The sequence below is a fragment of the Rattus rattus genome, chromosome 2, assembly GCF_011064425.1.
Source record: "Rattus rattus isolate New Zealand chromosome 2, Rrattus_CSIRO_v1, whole genome shotgun sequence".
NCBI classification, from domain to species: domain Eukaryota; kingdom Metazoa; phylum Chordata; class Mammalia; order Rodentia; family Muridae; genus Rattus; species Rattus rattus.
This window is the reverse complement of record NC_046155.1, coordinates 100,134,087-100,150,168: the sequence shown is the minus strand read 5'-3', so window position 1 is coordinate 100,150,168 and position 16,082 is coordinate 100,134,087. Positions and strand designations below refer to the sequence as shown.

Genomic DNA, 16,082 nt, shown 5'->3' with positions numbered 1-16,082 from the left:
GCCTGGGACTGGAGTCACAGCCGGTTTTGGACCCACCAAGGGGTCAGGGGCTAGGTATCACACTCCAGTCCTCTGGAAGAGCAGGGATATTTGTAACCATCCAGTCATCTCTCCAGCCCCAAGTTACCCCAAGGACTCTTCAGTGGGATCCCAGGGCTAGCTCCCTGACCCTAGGCAAGTGACTATCCCCTGGTAACCACCATAGTCTTGTAACAAGCGTAGTGGATAGCATTGAAAAAATGAAGATAGTGTAGTCTCTGAGTTCGAGGCCAGCCTGCTTGGTTCCTATAGCAAGTTCCAGGTCAGCCAGAACAATATATCCTGTCTCAAAAAAAAAAAAAAAAAAAAAAAAATAAGAACAAGGCCTTGGTGGGAGGGGCAAGATAAGTGGGGGAGGGTAGCAATTGGCCGGGGAGGAACTGTGTTCTCAGAATTGGCTGTAGGCAAATCCAGTTGAGAGGTTTAGGGGAGTTGCCCACTGACCAAGGACTTTTTAAAAGAGAATGTTTATTCCAGCTGGCACAAGTGTAGCCTGCTAAATTGAGGGTTATAGACCAGAGTCAGGGGAAAAAAGACTATCATATGACTAATCAAAAATATATATATATGAAGTACATTACCCAAAATAACAAGATGATAACCACAATCTCATCTCTCTCATTAAGTTGACTCATTGCTTTAAAATTATTTCTTGGGTAAGCACCTAAGCATCTCTCTCCGTGTCGTCTGCCTAGAGGCTGGAAGGTTTCTGAAAACCCAAGACTCAGGCTTCAAAGAGTTTGATTCATCCAAGTGTTACTTTAAGGCAGTGATGTCAGTTGCATGAGTCTGTTTCCTGTCAGCGAACTGTGGGAGGAATCTTTAGACAGACTGGAGGAGAGAAGAGAAGCCACCTATTGATAATTTCCAATACCAGAGCAAAAAGAGGAAGTGGTGGCTCATGCCTTTAATCCCAGCTCTCTGGAGGCAGAGGCAGGTGGATCTCTGAGAGTTTGAGGCTAGCCTGGTCTACAGAATGAGTTCTAGGATAGCCAGTGCTACACAAAGGAACCCTGTCTTGAAAAACAAAACAAGGAAAAAGACAAAAGGCTTAGTGTTCTCATCCAATTTAACCAACTTATTACATTCTTTTGCTTTTTCTGTAGACCAAATCTTGATTTTTTTATTACTTAAAAAAGTTGTGGGGGCTGGAGAGATGGCTCAGTGGTTAAGAGCACTGACTGTTCTTCCAGAGGTCCTGAGTTCAATTCCCAGCAACCACATGGTGGTTCACAACCATCTGTAATGGGATCTGATGCCATCTTCTGGTGTGTCTGAAGACAGTGACAGTACTCATATAAATAAAAAAAAAACAAAAAAAAAAAAAAAAAAGTTGTCAGTGGTAGAGCGCTTGCTTAGGAAGCGCAAGGCCCTGGGTTCAGTCCCCAGCTCCGGAAAAAAAAAAAAAAAAGAAAAGAAAAAAGAAAAAAAAGTTGCATATTTATTTTGCTGTCTGACTCTGTGCTTATGCCTTCAACACTTTCACAACGATTTTCTGCTCTTCAATAAGGAAAGCCGGCTTGATCCTGTCACAGACACCGTAGGCGCACATGGAGCCACCATAGGCCCTGCTGTCACGCTTCTTTGTCTTAGACAGTCTCACAGGGACTTTGGGTCTCACAGCACGAACCCCTCGCTGTCTGCCTGGGCAGCCCCATGATGATTTAGGTGCTGTCCCACCCTTCTTGGTATAAAGGTAAACAGTCCTGTTGCCAGGGGTTCAAGACAGCCTTGTTTTGTTAGAGGCTGTATTGTAGGAAGCCTGCGACGGTTGTCAAACACTGGAGCATCCCGAGTGCCTCTAAGCACGGTCCCCGGAAGCTTAGAGATTTTAAAAACTTATTTATTTAGTGTATATGAGTATACTGTCTTCAGACACACAAGAAAAGGGCAGAGGATCCCATTACAGATGGTTGTGAGCCGCCATACTGGGCATTGAACTCAGGACCTCTAGAAGAGCAGCCAGTGCTCTTAACCACTGAGCCATCTCTCCAGCTCCCATTATATTACATTCTAAGATTGGCTTCAAAGTTCCAATCTTGTGTTTGCCTTCTGAGTGCTGGAATTACAGTCGTGTACCACCACACCTGGCTTCTATTCTCAGCACCCACATGTAGCCAACAACTGTCTGTAACTCCAGTTCCAGAGATCCAATGCTCCCTCTGGCTTCTGTGACCATTGCATGCACACAACACACAGACATATATGCAAGCAAATATCATCTATATAGAACTATGCAACTACATAAACCCAATGATTTTTTTAATCTAAAAAAAAATGTTATTTAACTTGGCAATAGAATTAATAGTGATCATGGAAACCCTTGCATGTGAGCATGGAGGTGCTCTTACCTGTCTAGGAAGACCTAGAATCACACACATTTTTTCATTTTATATAACAATATATCTAGTAGGGATGAGCACCCCTGTTTTTTGTTTGTTTGTTTTGAGATGGGTGTTCTCTGTATCCCTGGCTGTCCTGGGACTCACTCTGTAGACCAGACTAGTTTCAAACTCACAGAGATCCAGCTATCTCTGCCTCCTGAGTGCTGGGATTAAAGGTGTGCGCCACTACACCCAGGTGTACATAATTGAGTGGTAGAACTCTCGTTTAACATACCCAAGTCCCTGAGTTCAATCCCAAGCAAAACGAACACACCACAGTTGTAGCTTCTGTAGAAGTGGGAGCCCTACCATTGTGTTATGGTAAAGCGTGATCTGAGAACTTGACGTGAGTCACAAAAAAAAAAAAAAAAAAACCACCTAAAAAATAACAGATTTTTTTTTTTTTGAGAAGTGAAAGTTCATTTTTAAGTTGCGTAAGGACGTAAACACTGTAGTCAGGGGGAAATACACACATGAAACAAAACTAATTTTATTTCTTCACGTTAAGAATAGACTACACTCTGGGCTACCAATATCGTTTAAAGCTTTATACTTCTTAAAATAGAAGTAATCTGAGCTAGCACTCCTCGAAGGACGGAGGAAGGACACCTGAGAATCCATTCCTCCCTCAAAGCAGCAAGAACCCTGGCAAGTGGCAGTGTCAGATTTTCCAGAACTCATGAAATTAACCAGTTTTCAAGAGTGGAAGGAAAAATACGGCTGGGGGGAGCCAGGTATGGTGGAGCAGAGGACAGCCTGGACTACACAGAGAGTTCTGGACCAACTGGGACTACACAGAGAGACCCTGTCTCAAGAAAAGATTAGGGACTGGGCAATAGATGGCTTATCTCTGGCTCTCTCCAACAGTGGTGAAGAACACAGGCTGCTTTTCCAGAGGACCTGGTTTGGCTCCCAGAACTCATACGGTGGCTCAGAAACCTCTGTAATGCCCTTTCCTTGCCTCTGAGGGCGCGAGGCTCACCCCTGGGTTGGCTCACCCCTGGGTTGGCTCACCCCTGGGTTGGCTCACCCCTGGGTTGGTAGTCCTGGGCTGTGTAAGGAAGCAGAGTGAGCAGACCTAGCAGGGCAGGCCAGGAAGCAGGACCCTCCATCGTCCCAGACTGAGTTCTTGACTTTAGTTCTTCACCTGACTTCACTTCATGATGACAAATGGGCATTGTAAAATGAAATAAACCCTTTCCTCACCAAGTTGCTTTTGGTCATGGTCTTTATCATAGCTCTAGAAATCAACTGAGGCAGAAATTGGTACCCGGAAAACGTGGTACACACACACACACACACACACACACACACACACACACACACACACACACACACACGAACGAATGCAAGCACACTCAGGCACATACACATTTACCTAGAAAATTTCAATTCTTAAATAAAAAAGGAAGAAAAATGGCCAAGTCTCAGTAAGAACAGTGTACTATGTGGCAGTTTTACTTGTTTCTTGTTTGTTTGTGTTTAGGAAACTCAACTCCACAGTAGACACTTTCAAAAATCGAGTCTTAGTACCATTGCTGTGATAACATCTGGGCAGCCACTAGAGGGGGCAGAATAGATTTGGAGGCTCCCCTGCCTACGGACGGATAGTTCGTACTCCTCGGCCCACCTGTTGTCCCCTTTAAAAGTCCTGTTCATTCTAGGTGCCATAGCCTGTGCACGAAGTCCTATCTACTTGATTGGTTGGACTTAGGAATTAGACACCAGCTTGGGGAAAATAATCAGCTCCTGTCACAAAATAAATAAAAGACAAAAAGTAAAATAAAATTAGCCATCATTCACAAGGCTAGTCTTTATTTGACCTGACTGGTGGCTCACATGGTGAACAGTTCAGTGTCTGTACAAACCATCAGTGCATGTACAACCATAAATTGACCCTCCAGCTGTCAAAGGCCGGAGTGAGGATAAGATAAACACGGGGCCAAACAAAAGGCCTAAGGGAATGAGATGACTACAGGAACATTTGGTGCAACCCTGGGATCTAGAAGTCCACAGACATTCAGTAACCCGCATGTCTAGGGAAGCCCCAGGAAGACTCTGAATCCTCAGGCCAGTCAGCACTGTCAGGAAGAACTACAAAGGCAGTGCAAACTGCTTTTGCCTAATTAAATTATCTTAAGAGCCAGTTTTCAACAGGAAAAAAAAAGGGGGGCTGGAGAGATGGCTCAGTGGTTAAGAGCACCGACTGCTCTTCCTGAGGTCCTGAGTTCAATTCCCAGCACCCACATGGTGGCTCACAACCATCTGTAATGAGATCTGATGCCCTCTTCTGGTGTGTCTGAAGGCAGCTACAGTGTACAATAAAATAAAATCTTAAAAAAATAAATTTAAAAATAAAAAAAAAAAGGAAAAAAAAAAAAAGGGAGGGGTATATAAAAGAAATAAGAGGAAAAGTACTCAGTAGAAACTTTCTCTGCAAGAGCCCAGATGTTGCACTCAATTAAACCTTTCTTACTATTTGTCTCTCTCTCTCTCTTTTTTTTTTTTTCTTTTCTTTTTTTGGGAGCTGGGGACCGAACCCAGGGCCTTGCGCTTGCTAGGCAAGTGCTCTACCACTAAGCTAAATCCCCAACCCCCTTGTCTCTTTTTTTAAGTTTTATTTATTCTTATTTTCTTTTGCCAGCATTGTGTTTGTGAATGCCTGGTGCCTGAGGAGGGCAGAAGAAGGTGTTGGATCCCCTGAAACTGGAGTTACAGATGATTATGAGCCTACTGAATCTTGCTCGTCCTTACTGGATTATTTATTTTTCTGCTATTGACTATTGAACCTAGGACCTCATGCATGCTGGTCATGCACTCTATCACCAGATACAGATGGTCCTTTTTCCTCTCCCTCTTCCTCCTCCTCTTCTTCCTCTACCTCTTCCCCTCCTCCTTTTTTCTTCTTCCTCCTTCTCTTCTTGTTCCTCCTCCTCTTCCTCTACCTTTTCCTCTTCTTCCTCCTTCCCCTCTCCCCTCCTCCTCCTCCTCCTCTTCCTCCTCTTCCTCCTCCTCCTCTTCCTCTTCCTCCTCCTCCTCCTGCTGCTGCTGCTCCTCCTCCTCCTCCTCCTCCTCCTCCTCCTTCTTCTTCTTCCTCTTTTTTGGTTGTGTTTTGTTTTTTTGAGACAGAGTTTCTTTGAGCAGCTCTGGCTGCCTGTAACTCACTTTGTCGACTAGGCTGGCCTTGAACTCAGAGATCTGCCTGCTTCTGCCTCCCAAGCTCTAGGATTAAAGGCATGTGCCACACTGCCTAGCCAGGTTCAAATTCTTATGAAGACACCAGCTACTAAAGGTGTAGTGAAAATCTTGAAGTAGGCTTACAGCAGAGGAACAGATTAATTCTCTTGTAACTTTCCACAAAAAACTCCCCGGACAGGGAGGCCTTAGAGGTCTACCAAATATCCAAAGAGTAATAAAAGCCAACATTTTAGTGTTTGCCTTGCAAATGTGAGGTCCTGGGTTCAAATCTCAGTACTAGAAAAGAACCAATAATGACATACACACAAACACACAGCATTTCAGAAACTCTTCTAAATAAGTAGATAAGCAACGTGTCCTCGTATTATCCCAATACAGAACTGGACAAAGACACCAGAAAGAAGGGAAACTGAGGATCAGTATCCCCCATTGATAAGGTTGCCAATCTTTTCAATAGAATACTAGAAAACTAAATTCTACAATATGTCCAAAGTATTTCACTCTAATGACAAGTGGGATTTATCCTGGGGAAGAAAGTTAAGGTTTAATACCCCAAATCATTTGATTATATTATTAAAATAGAGGGAAAAATTCATGTGGTTCATGACCTGTAATCATGGCACTGGGTTGAAGTGGGATCAAAAGTAATGTCTCAAGACTAGCATGCTCTATACAGTGGGTTCCAGGAGGAGACACACACACACACCACACACACACACACACACACACACACACACACACACACACACACACACAGGCATACATACAAGTCTAGTGCTTTCAAAGGCCTTCCCCTGGAGCTGGGAAGCCTGCAGGATCCTCTGGGAGAGCAGAGGTACTCTGAGAAGATTTTATTACATGACCGAGGTTGGACTCAGCATCATGATTGTCCTGCTTACTGAATATAACACTACACCAAGGTGAGATATACACCCACAGTCTAACAATGAATATACATGAAAATGAATTACATGTTTCCTTAGTTTCATTTGTTATGTAAGCACACATGTGTATGTGGAGGAGAGGAGAGAACTGTTAGGAGTTTTCTCCTTCTACTCTGCTTCTGGACACCAAACTGAGGTCATCAAGCTTGAGTGACAAGCTCTTTTACCTGGTGAACATCTCTCCAGCACTTTCATGGTTTTCATTGTTTATTTTAAAACAGGGTCTTACTCTCTATCCTATATATAGGATTACAGACACCTACTACCATGCCTGGCTTGCTATGCTATACTTTTGATATTTATAGTAGATGTGATCTTACATACAGACACACAGACATGCACACATGCACATGCATGCAGACATACACACACACAGAGACACACACATGCACAGACACACAGACATGCACACATGCACATGCATGCAGAAACACACACACATGCACATGCATGCAGAAACACACACACACACACACACACACACACACACACACACACACACACACACACACACCAAACAGAAAGCCTCCCAGATCTTGTGTTTGCATTTCTTGACTGCATCCAGATGTCACCTGGAGCGACTGACCCAGAGTGCATTCAGTGATGTTTGCACAATGACAGAACTGCCCACTGACTCTTTCTTCAGTGTATCTTTGTCGTAGAGCATGGCTGTCATTATTGAATAATATCCCTCAGCTTGGAGAATTGGATATTGGGGAATGAGAGGACGTGAGGGGACAGAAACAACTCAGGCTTCCAGCTGACACATTTTTACAACCTGGATGAAATCAGATGTTTGTAGGTGTGTGTGTGTGTGAGTGAGTGTGTGCATGTGACCAGAGGCCTTAGATCCTTAATCACTACTGAGCCGTCGCCGGCCCTGGATGAATCTTTTGAAGTTTGTTTCTTGGCCTTTGAGAAAGCGTCACAGAAGTCCAGGCTGGTCTTTGGAACTCAGTCTATTGTCCAGGCCAGCCTTGAACTTATGGAAATCTCCCTGCCTCAGCTTCAAAGTGCTAAGATTACAAAGTGAGCCACTATGCCTCGCTCGAGTTTTCTATGTGAAACAGGCTGGTCACACACGAAGATGCTGCATTGCATAAGGTGCCTAAAATAGTGAAATTTGAAGAAAACAAAAACCAGAACATGATCGCCAGTAGTTGGAGGGATGGAGAAGCAGCCAGAGCCTATTATGGATCTAGACCCATTGTTTGCTTGTCTGCATCAGTAGTGGGGACTGTAGCCAAGGGAGCTCACTAGGTGACATTTTTGTAAAAAATTAAGAAGAATTGAATTCCAATTCCATCTCAGATATGCGGGAGAAAATTGATTATCGAAGAACATGCATATGATCCCAGCATTGGGCAGGTAGAGACAGCCCAGCACACTAGGTGAGCTTCAGGAGAGGCCCTGTCTTAAATAGAAGACATTGACAGCACCTGAGGAACTTGAGGTTGTCATCTGGTCTCCATGTGCACATGTACTTTCTTCTTTTTTAAAGCAGTCTTTTATTGACATATTTTTTGTTGTTGTTGTTGTTGTTGCTTAACTAGCTGGGCACTCCACTGCACTACTGTTGATGTCATCTATGATGTCATTGCTATCCACATGGCAGCCAACAGACTGTGCAGTACCCAGGATCTCCTTGATAGTTCCAGAAAGTTCTCTGGCCAAAGACTGGTGTCTCATCTGCTGGGCAGTGGTCTCGTTGGAGTTGAACTTGGGCGGCATGGTGGAGGCGGCTGGGGTCAGATGAACTGGGATTCCGGATGACCGAAGAGAGTTGCATTGTAGCCTCCTTCAAGCCAAAAGCCCACACATGTACTTTCATCTACACATATCCATACACAACCAGTCACACACGCACACACACACACACACACACACACACACACACACACACACACACACACACGGCATGGAGGATTGAATCTGTGGCTGTACTACTGAACTGTATCCCTAGCCCTCTTTTTAGTGTTCGTTTTGAGTCAAGAGTTTCACTAAGTTTCCCATGTTGACCTTGAGCTCTCTCTGTAACCCAAGCTATCTTAAGCACAAACCAATCTTCTAGCCCCATCATAACTCTTCACAACTATAGTCATTCTGAGTGTCATTCAAGTCACTTTGGAGCCCAATCACCCTAAGTTTTTCATCCCACAGAACTGAGCTAGACCTGGAGGTGCACACCTATAATCACAGCCCCTCAGGAGACTGAAGCAGGGAATAATGTACATATTTTATATATAAAAATAAATCTTTTTTTAAAAAGTTATTTATTTATTCCATGTATGTGAGCACACAGTCACTGTCTTTTGACAGACCAGAAGAGGGCATCAGATCCCATTACAGATGGTTGTGAGCCACCATGTGGTTGCTGGGAATTGAACTCACATCCTTAGGAAGAGCAGTCAGTGCTCTTGACCACTGAGCCATCTCTCCAGCCCATAAATCTTTTTTTTTAAAGGCATACAGAACTCTCAGCTCCTTTTCCAGCACCATGTCTGCCTTCAGACTGCCATGTTTCCCACCATGATGATAACGGACTGTGCCTCTAAACTGTAAGCCAGCCCATATTTCCTTATAAGAGTTGCCATCGTCATGGTGCCTCTTCACAGCAATAGAAACCCTAACAAAGGACTGGAGAGATGGCTCAGTGGTTAAGAGCACTGACTGCTCTTCCAGAGGTCCTGAGTTCAAGTCCCAGCAACCAGATGGTGGCTCACAACCATCTGTAATGAGATCCGATGCCCTCTTCTGGTGTCTGAAGACAGTGATAGTGTATTCACACACATAAAATAAAAATAAATCTTAAGAAAAAAAAAGAAACCCTAACAAAGACACGTACATTTAGATAAAATACTCATCGCGTAGTGATGGCGCACACCTAAAGTCCCAGCACTCGGGAGGCAGAGACAGGTGGATCCCTGAGTTCAAGGCCAGCCTGGTCTACAGAGTGAGTTCCAGGACAGCCAGAGTTATATAAAGAAAGCATGTCATAAAAAACCCAATAATAATAATAATAATAATAATAATAATAATAATAATAATAATAATGTTATTATCACATTAAAGACAATTTAAGTTTTTCTGTATCCCAGAGACAATCTGTCAATGTCTATCTATGTCCACTCTCAACGTTAAGTTGACAGAGGTCGTTTAAGCTATGCAGGATGCACCAGGCTTTTACCTATATATTTCTCAAAAGTGTTCTGGGGAGCCAACTACAATTTGGTAAGGTCTAGTGACTCCTGAGAGCTTTTAAAGGGGTGGATCTCCCACAGGGCCCTATTGGCGTGACCTTACAGCCTGGCTTCTTCTCAGCCAGGGTCTACCTCTGTCAAGTTAGCCTTGTCCCAGGAACCACCCTGAGAGCACTTCAGATTTCCCTTGGGACGGCGGTTGTCAGATGCTAGTGGTTGTGGAGTGTAGTCCTGGAGTGAGCAACTCAACAAGAGGAAAGGGGCTGGGGGATGATGTTTCAGCAGTTATGAACCCTTCCTACTTTTCCACAGAGTTTGGTCTGACCATCACGGACACCCATATACACGTGGCACATGCATATAAGTAAAAATAAAATTTATTTAAAGTGAAGAGATGAATGAAAACAGCAAAGACTAGACTGAATGACTCATGCCCAGGATAGGGTGGGAGCAACCAGAGAAGGAAGAACACAAGTGCTGAGTGGGGATATTTTATGCTGTGCTTACAGAGCCTCTATGCCAGGCTGTGGATAAAGACTGTGAAGACTGCACAGGGTCTGATCTAGGGAGAGGCCAACTCTGATACCCCTATGTGCACTGCTAGAAGCTAAGGACATTCAGGTAAGATCCTCCAAGTGAGGAGAGGATGACAAGGACATGGGGGACTTGGCGGGTTTGTGCTAAGAAGGAACAGATTGCTCAGTCAAAACCCAAACCTTTAAAAACTTCCCACATTATAGTATTGAATGAATAATTGATTGATTGATTGATTGATTGATTGTGTGTGTGTGTGTGTGTGTGTGTGTGTGTGTGTAGATTCAGCTCTTTACTGCTACACATGGGTTCTAGGGATTGAACTCAGGTCATTGGATATGGTGGCAAGTGTCTTAACATGCTAATCCATTTTGCCAGTTCCAAGAGATTTTTATACTTTCCTTTAGTTCTTTAGGCCATTACTTGTTTGGGGCAGGGGGATGACAAATTCTCACTATGTATCACAAACCCACTACCCTTCTCCCTCCCCGCTCCTCCATGTACTGGGATTGTAGCATGTATCACCCGTGGCAGCTGATTTTGTTTTGTGTTTCCTTTTGAGAGGTTTAGGTTGGGTCTGGTGCTTTTGCTGCAGATGCCCGTGTCAGGATGGGGTGCAGGGCAGAATGGTTTTTGGAGAACAGGGAAGGAAAAGATTGAGGAAGCAAAGCTTTACAAAGCACTACTCTTTCTTGTGTGCCCTCTAACCACACTATCCTGTGGGCTATGTCACTTGATCCTCCTGCCAATCTGGAGAACTCGGCAGGGCTGGGTCACCACCTCCCTCAGGGCTAACAGGATTTCTCGGCTGACATGGTGACCCAGCTGATACAGAGTGGAGTGCTGAGAACCTGCTGTGACAGGATGAAGGATCTGTGTGTCCCTGGCCCTTTTCAAGGTGGCAAGCAGGGACCTGAACTATTTAACTACAAGTCATAAAGTCCAGGAAGAAGATGCGAGCACAGACATCCCATCTCCTCTACCTTGGGAAACTCTGCTCCTTTTATAAACCTCCCATGCCATGGGGCTAGCGAGCCTTCTTGCTGACCTCTAGTTCAGCTTCAGGGAGCCTCAGGATGCCGAAGGAGCAGGGATTGATCTTGTCTGTCTTTCTTTCCTTTTTTTTTTTTTTTTTTGTCATATTTATTGCTTTATGAGTATACTTTTGCTGTCTTCAGAAGAGGGCATCTAATCCTATTACAGATGGTTGATGAGCTACTATGTGGTTGCTGGGAATTGAACTCAGGACCTCTGGAAGAGCAGACAGTGCTCTTAACCACTGAGCCATTTTCCAGCCCTGATCTTGTCTTTCACTAAAGGGACAGAGAGTCTGAGTCAGGGAATAAATGAAGCACCCCCCCCCTTGGAGCTAGGTCTCTCCAACTGTAGCTTCCTCTGCCCTGACAGAGAGACATGGCCTGGAAACAGACACCACTCCTGCTTTTGGTCTACATGATCACAACATGCAGTGCCCGGGACAGAACAGACCTGCTCAACGTTTGCATGGATGCCAAGCACCATAAGACAAAGCCAGGCCCGGAGGACAAGCTGCATGACCAGGTTCTGCTGCAGTGTGGTTCTGATGGGAAGGTGATAGAAGGCAGGGTGGGTGTGGTGAGCAGCCAGACGCCCCCACACCCTGAGCTCTTGTTGCCGGAGATGGCTTGGTGGAAGTGAGGTGATTTTCTAAGGGCTTTCTCCAGAAGAGGACACAGTGGTGGCAATGACGCAGTTGATCATTAGAGGCCTCTAATTAAAGGCCACGTGAAGCCATGTGATGGTAATCTCTAGATCACTCAAATAAGGAAACACAGGGACTCACACTCTCAGAGGTTAGACATAACCAGCTTCCCCCCCACCCCCCGAGCATTGGTGTTTTGCCTGCATATGTGTTGATCTTGTGGAACTGGAGTTACAGACGGTTGTGAGCTGCCTTGTGGATGCCGCGAATCGAACCCGGGAGCAGCCAGTGATCTTAACCACTGAGCCATCTCTCCAGCCTTCAATATGACTAGGTTTTATGGTAGGGCTCAGGTAGGATTATAGACAGCTCCTCTAGAAAATGGAGGGTAAAAGACCAACAAAAAGACCAGAGTACCTCTCAGTGTACCTCAGTTCCTCAGAGTACCAAATGCAGAAGTGAGAAGGCCTTCTTCGAGAATAACCGGAGTGAGAACTGCAGTTCACAGGGTCTATAAGCATTTATGCCAGCAGACAGAAACTCAATGTAGCCTTTTTGTGACAAATATGTTTAGATCCTTTTTTATGTTCTGGGAAAAAAAATCAAAGGTTGGACTGGAGAGATGGCTCAGCAGTTAAGATCACTGACTGCTCTTCCAGAGGTTCTGAGTTCAATTCCCAGCAACCACATGGTGGCTCACAACCGTCTGTAATGGAATCTGATGCCCTCTTCTGGTGTGTCTGAAGACAGCGACAGTGTCTTATCTTTAAAAAAAAAAAAATCAAAGGTTAAAAACAAAACCGCTTTCCGGCGGTGACGACCTCCCTACGAGAACATGCCTCTCGCAAAGGATCTCCTTCATCCCTCTCCAGAAGAGGAGAAGAGGAAACACAAGAAAAAGCGCCTGGTGCAGAGCCCCAATTCCTACTTTATGGATGTGAAATGCCCAGGATGCTATAAAATCACCACGGTCTTTAGCCATGCACAAACGGTAGTCTTGTGTGTTGGCTGCTCCACTGTACTCTGTCAGCCTACAGGTGGAAAAGCAAGGCTGACAGAAGGATGCTCCTTCAGGAGGAAGCAGCACTGAAAGCCCCTGATTCAAGATGAGTGGGAACGTTCCCAATAAACACATTTTGGATATATAAATAAAAAAAAAAAAAAAAAAACCAAAAACCTGGCCAGGTGAGGTGGCACATACCTTTAAACCCAGCATTCAGGAGGCAGAAGCAAGATCTCTGTGTTCAAAGCCAGCCCAGTGTACACACTGAGTTCCAGGCCATCCAGGGGTACAGAGTGAGTCCCTGCCTCAGAGACAAGCAAGCAAAAAACCAAAACAAAACCTATTTGTAATTTTTCACTTTATTGTGTAACAGTTCATTTTATTATTGACTGCTGTATCTATCCCAGAAGGACTGATACATACATATATATATATATATATATAGTATTGAACATAGGGCTGGAGAGGTGGCTTAGCACTTACAAGCACTTACTGCTGTTGCAGAAGACCTGAGTTCAGTTCCCAGTATGCACACGGCAGCTCATAACTACCTATAATTCCAGGTCTAGAAGAGTTGACGCCTTCTTCTGGTTTATATGTACATACATGTAGGCAGACACGAATACATCTTTTTAAAAATAGTAAAAAAATAAAAATAAGAGCACAGAATATGACCTTTGACCTTCATGTATTTATCTATCAGTATATGTGTGACACACATGTGCTTTATCATGTGAGCACGCAGATGTGCCATATAGCACATGTGTGGAGGTCAGAGGAAAACTATCAGAAGTCAGTTCTTTCTACCATGCGGGTCCTGGGGATTGAACTCAGGTCACCAAGCTTGGTGGCCAGTGTCATTCTTCACTCACTGACCTTTCTTGTTGGCCTGTTTTTGTTGTTGTTTTGTTTGTGAACAATGAAGCCAGTAGTAGTGTACCCGTTTGATCCTAGCACTCCGAAGGCAGAGGCAGGTGGATCTCTGAGTCTGAGGACAGCCTGGTCTATAGAGAGGTCCAGGACAGATAACCAGGGCTACACAGAGAAATCCTGTCTCTAAGATAAAAAATAAAATAAAATGAAATAAAAGAATGAACAAATGAAAAAAGACTGGAACGTCACGTAGACTAGGCTATCAGGCTGGTGTCGAACTCACAGAGAGCCAGCTGCTTCTGCCTTTCAACTGCTGGGATTGAAGGTGTGGTCCAAGTCACGCCTGGCTTCTTTTGGAAGGTTTTTTTTTTTTTTTTAAAGATTTATTTATTCAATTTATGTATATGAGTATATTGTCACTGTCTTCAGACACACCAGAAAAGGGCATCGGATCCTATTACAGATAGTTGTGAACCACCGTGTGATTGCTGGGAATTGAACTTGGGACCTCTGGAAGGGCAGTCTTAACTGCTGAACCATCTCTCCAGCCCCATTTTGGAGTTTTAGAAGTTTGTTTCTTTGTTTCTTTGTTTTTTTGAGATAGGGTCTTACATAGCCCAAGCTGAATTCAGGATTCAACTGAGGGTGACTTGAACTCCTCATTCTCTTGCCTCTACTTTTTTCCCAGTGCTGGTTTTGTAAGCATGTGCCACCACGATGGGGTATGTTTTATTTGTTTTTGAGATAGAGTCTCATCCATGTTGTCTGGGCTGGTCTTGGATTCATGATTCCCCTCCATCCTCAGTCTCCTGAATGCTGGGATTACAGGCGTGTTGCCAAACAGCTGAAGAGAGTTTTTATAAAGGGTGAGATGCTTCATAAATGAGCTATTATCCCCAAGACAAGGCTCCTCTAGCTTCTTTCTTATACTGTGGTAATTATTTCTCTCTAGAGATGGTACCCGCCGGGGGTCTAGGATAGAGAGGCCTTTGTGGTAAGTGTTCATGGAACAGCTTGTCTGGCACAAGGAAGTGAGGACCAGGTGAAGCAAGGCTGGAAGGTGACACGAGGGACAGAGTAGGGTAGAGGGACTCAGCCCTGTGTCTTTCCCAACTAGTGTAGTCCATGGAAGAGAAATGCCTGCTGCTCAGTCAACACCAGCCAGGAGCTACACAAGGACAACTCCCGTCTGTACAATTTCAATTGGGATCACTGTGGCGAGATGACGCCCGCCTGTAAGCGTCACTTCATCCAAGACGCCTGCCTGTATGAGTGTTCCCCCAATCTTGGGCCTTGGATTCAGCAGGTATAGGTGCTTCCCTCACACCCTTCAGAAGGCCACCCTTGGGCTCAGTGTCTTTATAGCTATAGCTGCCAACATCCCCTTACCTAGGCAGACCAGAGCTGGCGCAAAGAGCGCTTCCTGGATGTGCCCTTATGCAAAGAGGACTGTCAGGAGTGGTGGAAAGCCTGCCGTACCTCCTTTACCTGCAAGAGAGACTGGCATAAAGGCTGGGACTGGACCTCAGGTAAGGACCTCAGGGTATCGAGATGGAGGTAGGGTTTGGAAAAGGGGAGATTAAAGAGTTCTGGGGTGACCAGAGTGAGTTTTGACCCTAGGCCTAAATGTCTGCGCCCACTGTGATTCTGCCTGCAGGCATTAACAAGTGCCCAGACACAGCACCCTGCCGCACATTTCAGTACTATTTCCCGACACCAGCCAGCCTTTGTGAGGGTCTCTGGAGTCACTCCTACAAGGTCAGCAACTATAGCAGAGGGAGTGGCCAGTGCATCCAGATGTGGTTTGACTCAACCCAGGGCAATCCCAATGAGGAAGTGGTGAAATTCTATGCTTCCTTTATGACATCTGGGACTGTGTCCCATGCAGCGGTACTTCTTGTGCCCAGCCTGGCCCCAGTGCTGTCATTATGGCTCCCTGACTGAGGCCAGTCTTCTCCTCCAGCTACCCTTGGTCTCGGTTGGTTCAACTCTTCAAAGAATAAGGAAGTCTTGAGCCTGCTTCCACCCCTCTCCTCTGCCATCCAGTTCCTGATCCAGGTTGGGGCTTGGGGTTTCTACAACAGTCATTTTCAATAAATCTATGACACATCTCAGCCTAATGAATTATCATCACTGTGAGCTTGTGAGTGGGTGGGGACAGATACTTTCCGATCAGAGCAAATAGTGTTTGAATCCCCACCCCCACCGTCACTATATAAATGTTCA

At 44.9% G+C, this 16,082-nt stretch overlaps 2 protein-coding genes across 3 annotated transcripts; both read left to right on the top strand.

The window, feature by feature from the left end:
* Positions 1 to 10,272: 10,272 nt before the first annotated feature.
* On the top strand, positions 10,273 to 15,980 carry Folr2 (folate receptor beta). Of its 2 annotated transcripts, XM_032893093.1 has the most exons (5): positions 10,273 to 10,386; positions 11,707 to 11,859; positions 14,974 to 15,162; positions 15,250 to 15,385; positions 15,514 to 15,980. In XM_032893093.1, the coding sequence occupies exons 2-5, from the start codon at positions 11,713 to 11,715 to the stop codon at positions 15,798 to 15,800; spliced, it is 759 nt and encodes a 252-aa protein (XP_032748984.1). In that variant the 5' UTR covers positions 10,273 to 10,386; positions 11,707 to 11,712; the 3' UTR covers positions 15,801 to 15,980. The 2 variants fall into 2 exon arrangements, with proteins under 2 accessions (XP_032748984.1, XP_032748985.1); XM_032893094.1 differs by lacking the exon at positions 10,273 to 10,386 and having other exon boundaries at positions 11,786 to 11,859; positions 14,979 to 15,162.
* Positions 12,788 to 13,129, top strand: LOC116891770 (40S ribosomal protein S27). Its single transcript, XM_032893095.1, has one exon. The coding sequence runs from the start codon at positions 12,816 to 12,818 to the stop codon at positions 13,068 to 13,070; it is 255 nt and encodes an 84-aa protein (XP_032748986.1). The 5' UTR covers positions 12,788 to 12,815; the 3' UTR covers positions 13,071 to 13,129.
* Positions 15,981 to 16,082: the final 102 nt, after the last annotated feature.

Excerpts from the sequence above, each read along its gene's own strand:
- LOC116891770 (XM_032893095.1), top strand. The coding sequence starts at position 12,816 with ATGCCTCTCGCAAAGGATCTCCTTCATCCCTCTCCAGAAGAGGAGAAG.
- Folr2 (XM_032893093.1), top strand. The coding sequence starts at position 11,713 with ATGGCCTGGAAACAGACACCACTCCTGCTTTTGGTCTACATGATCACA. Across the intron at positions 11,860-14,973 it reads AGGACAAGCTGCATGACCAG|TGTAGTCCATGGAAGAGAAA; the intron begins GTTCTGCTGCAG and ends TTTCCCAACTAG. Across the intron at positions 15,163-15,249 it reads TTGGGCCTTGGATTCAGCAG|GCAGACCAGAGCTGGCGCAA; the intron begins GTATAGGTGCTT and ends CCCCTTACCTAG.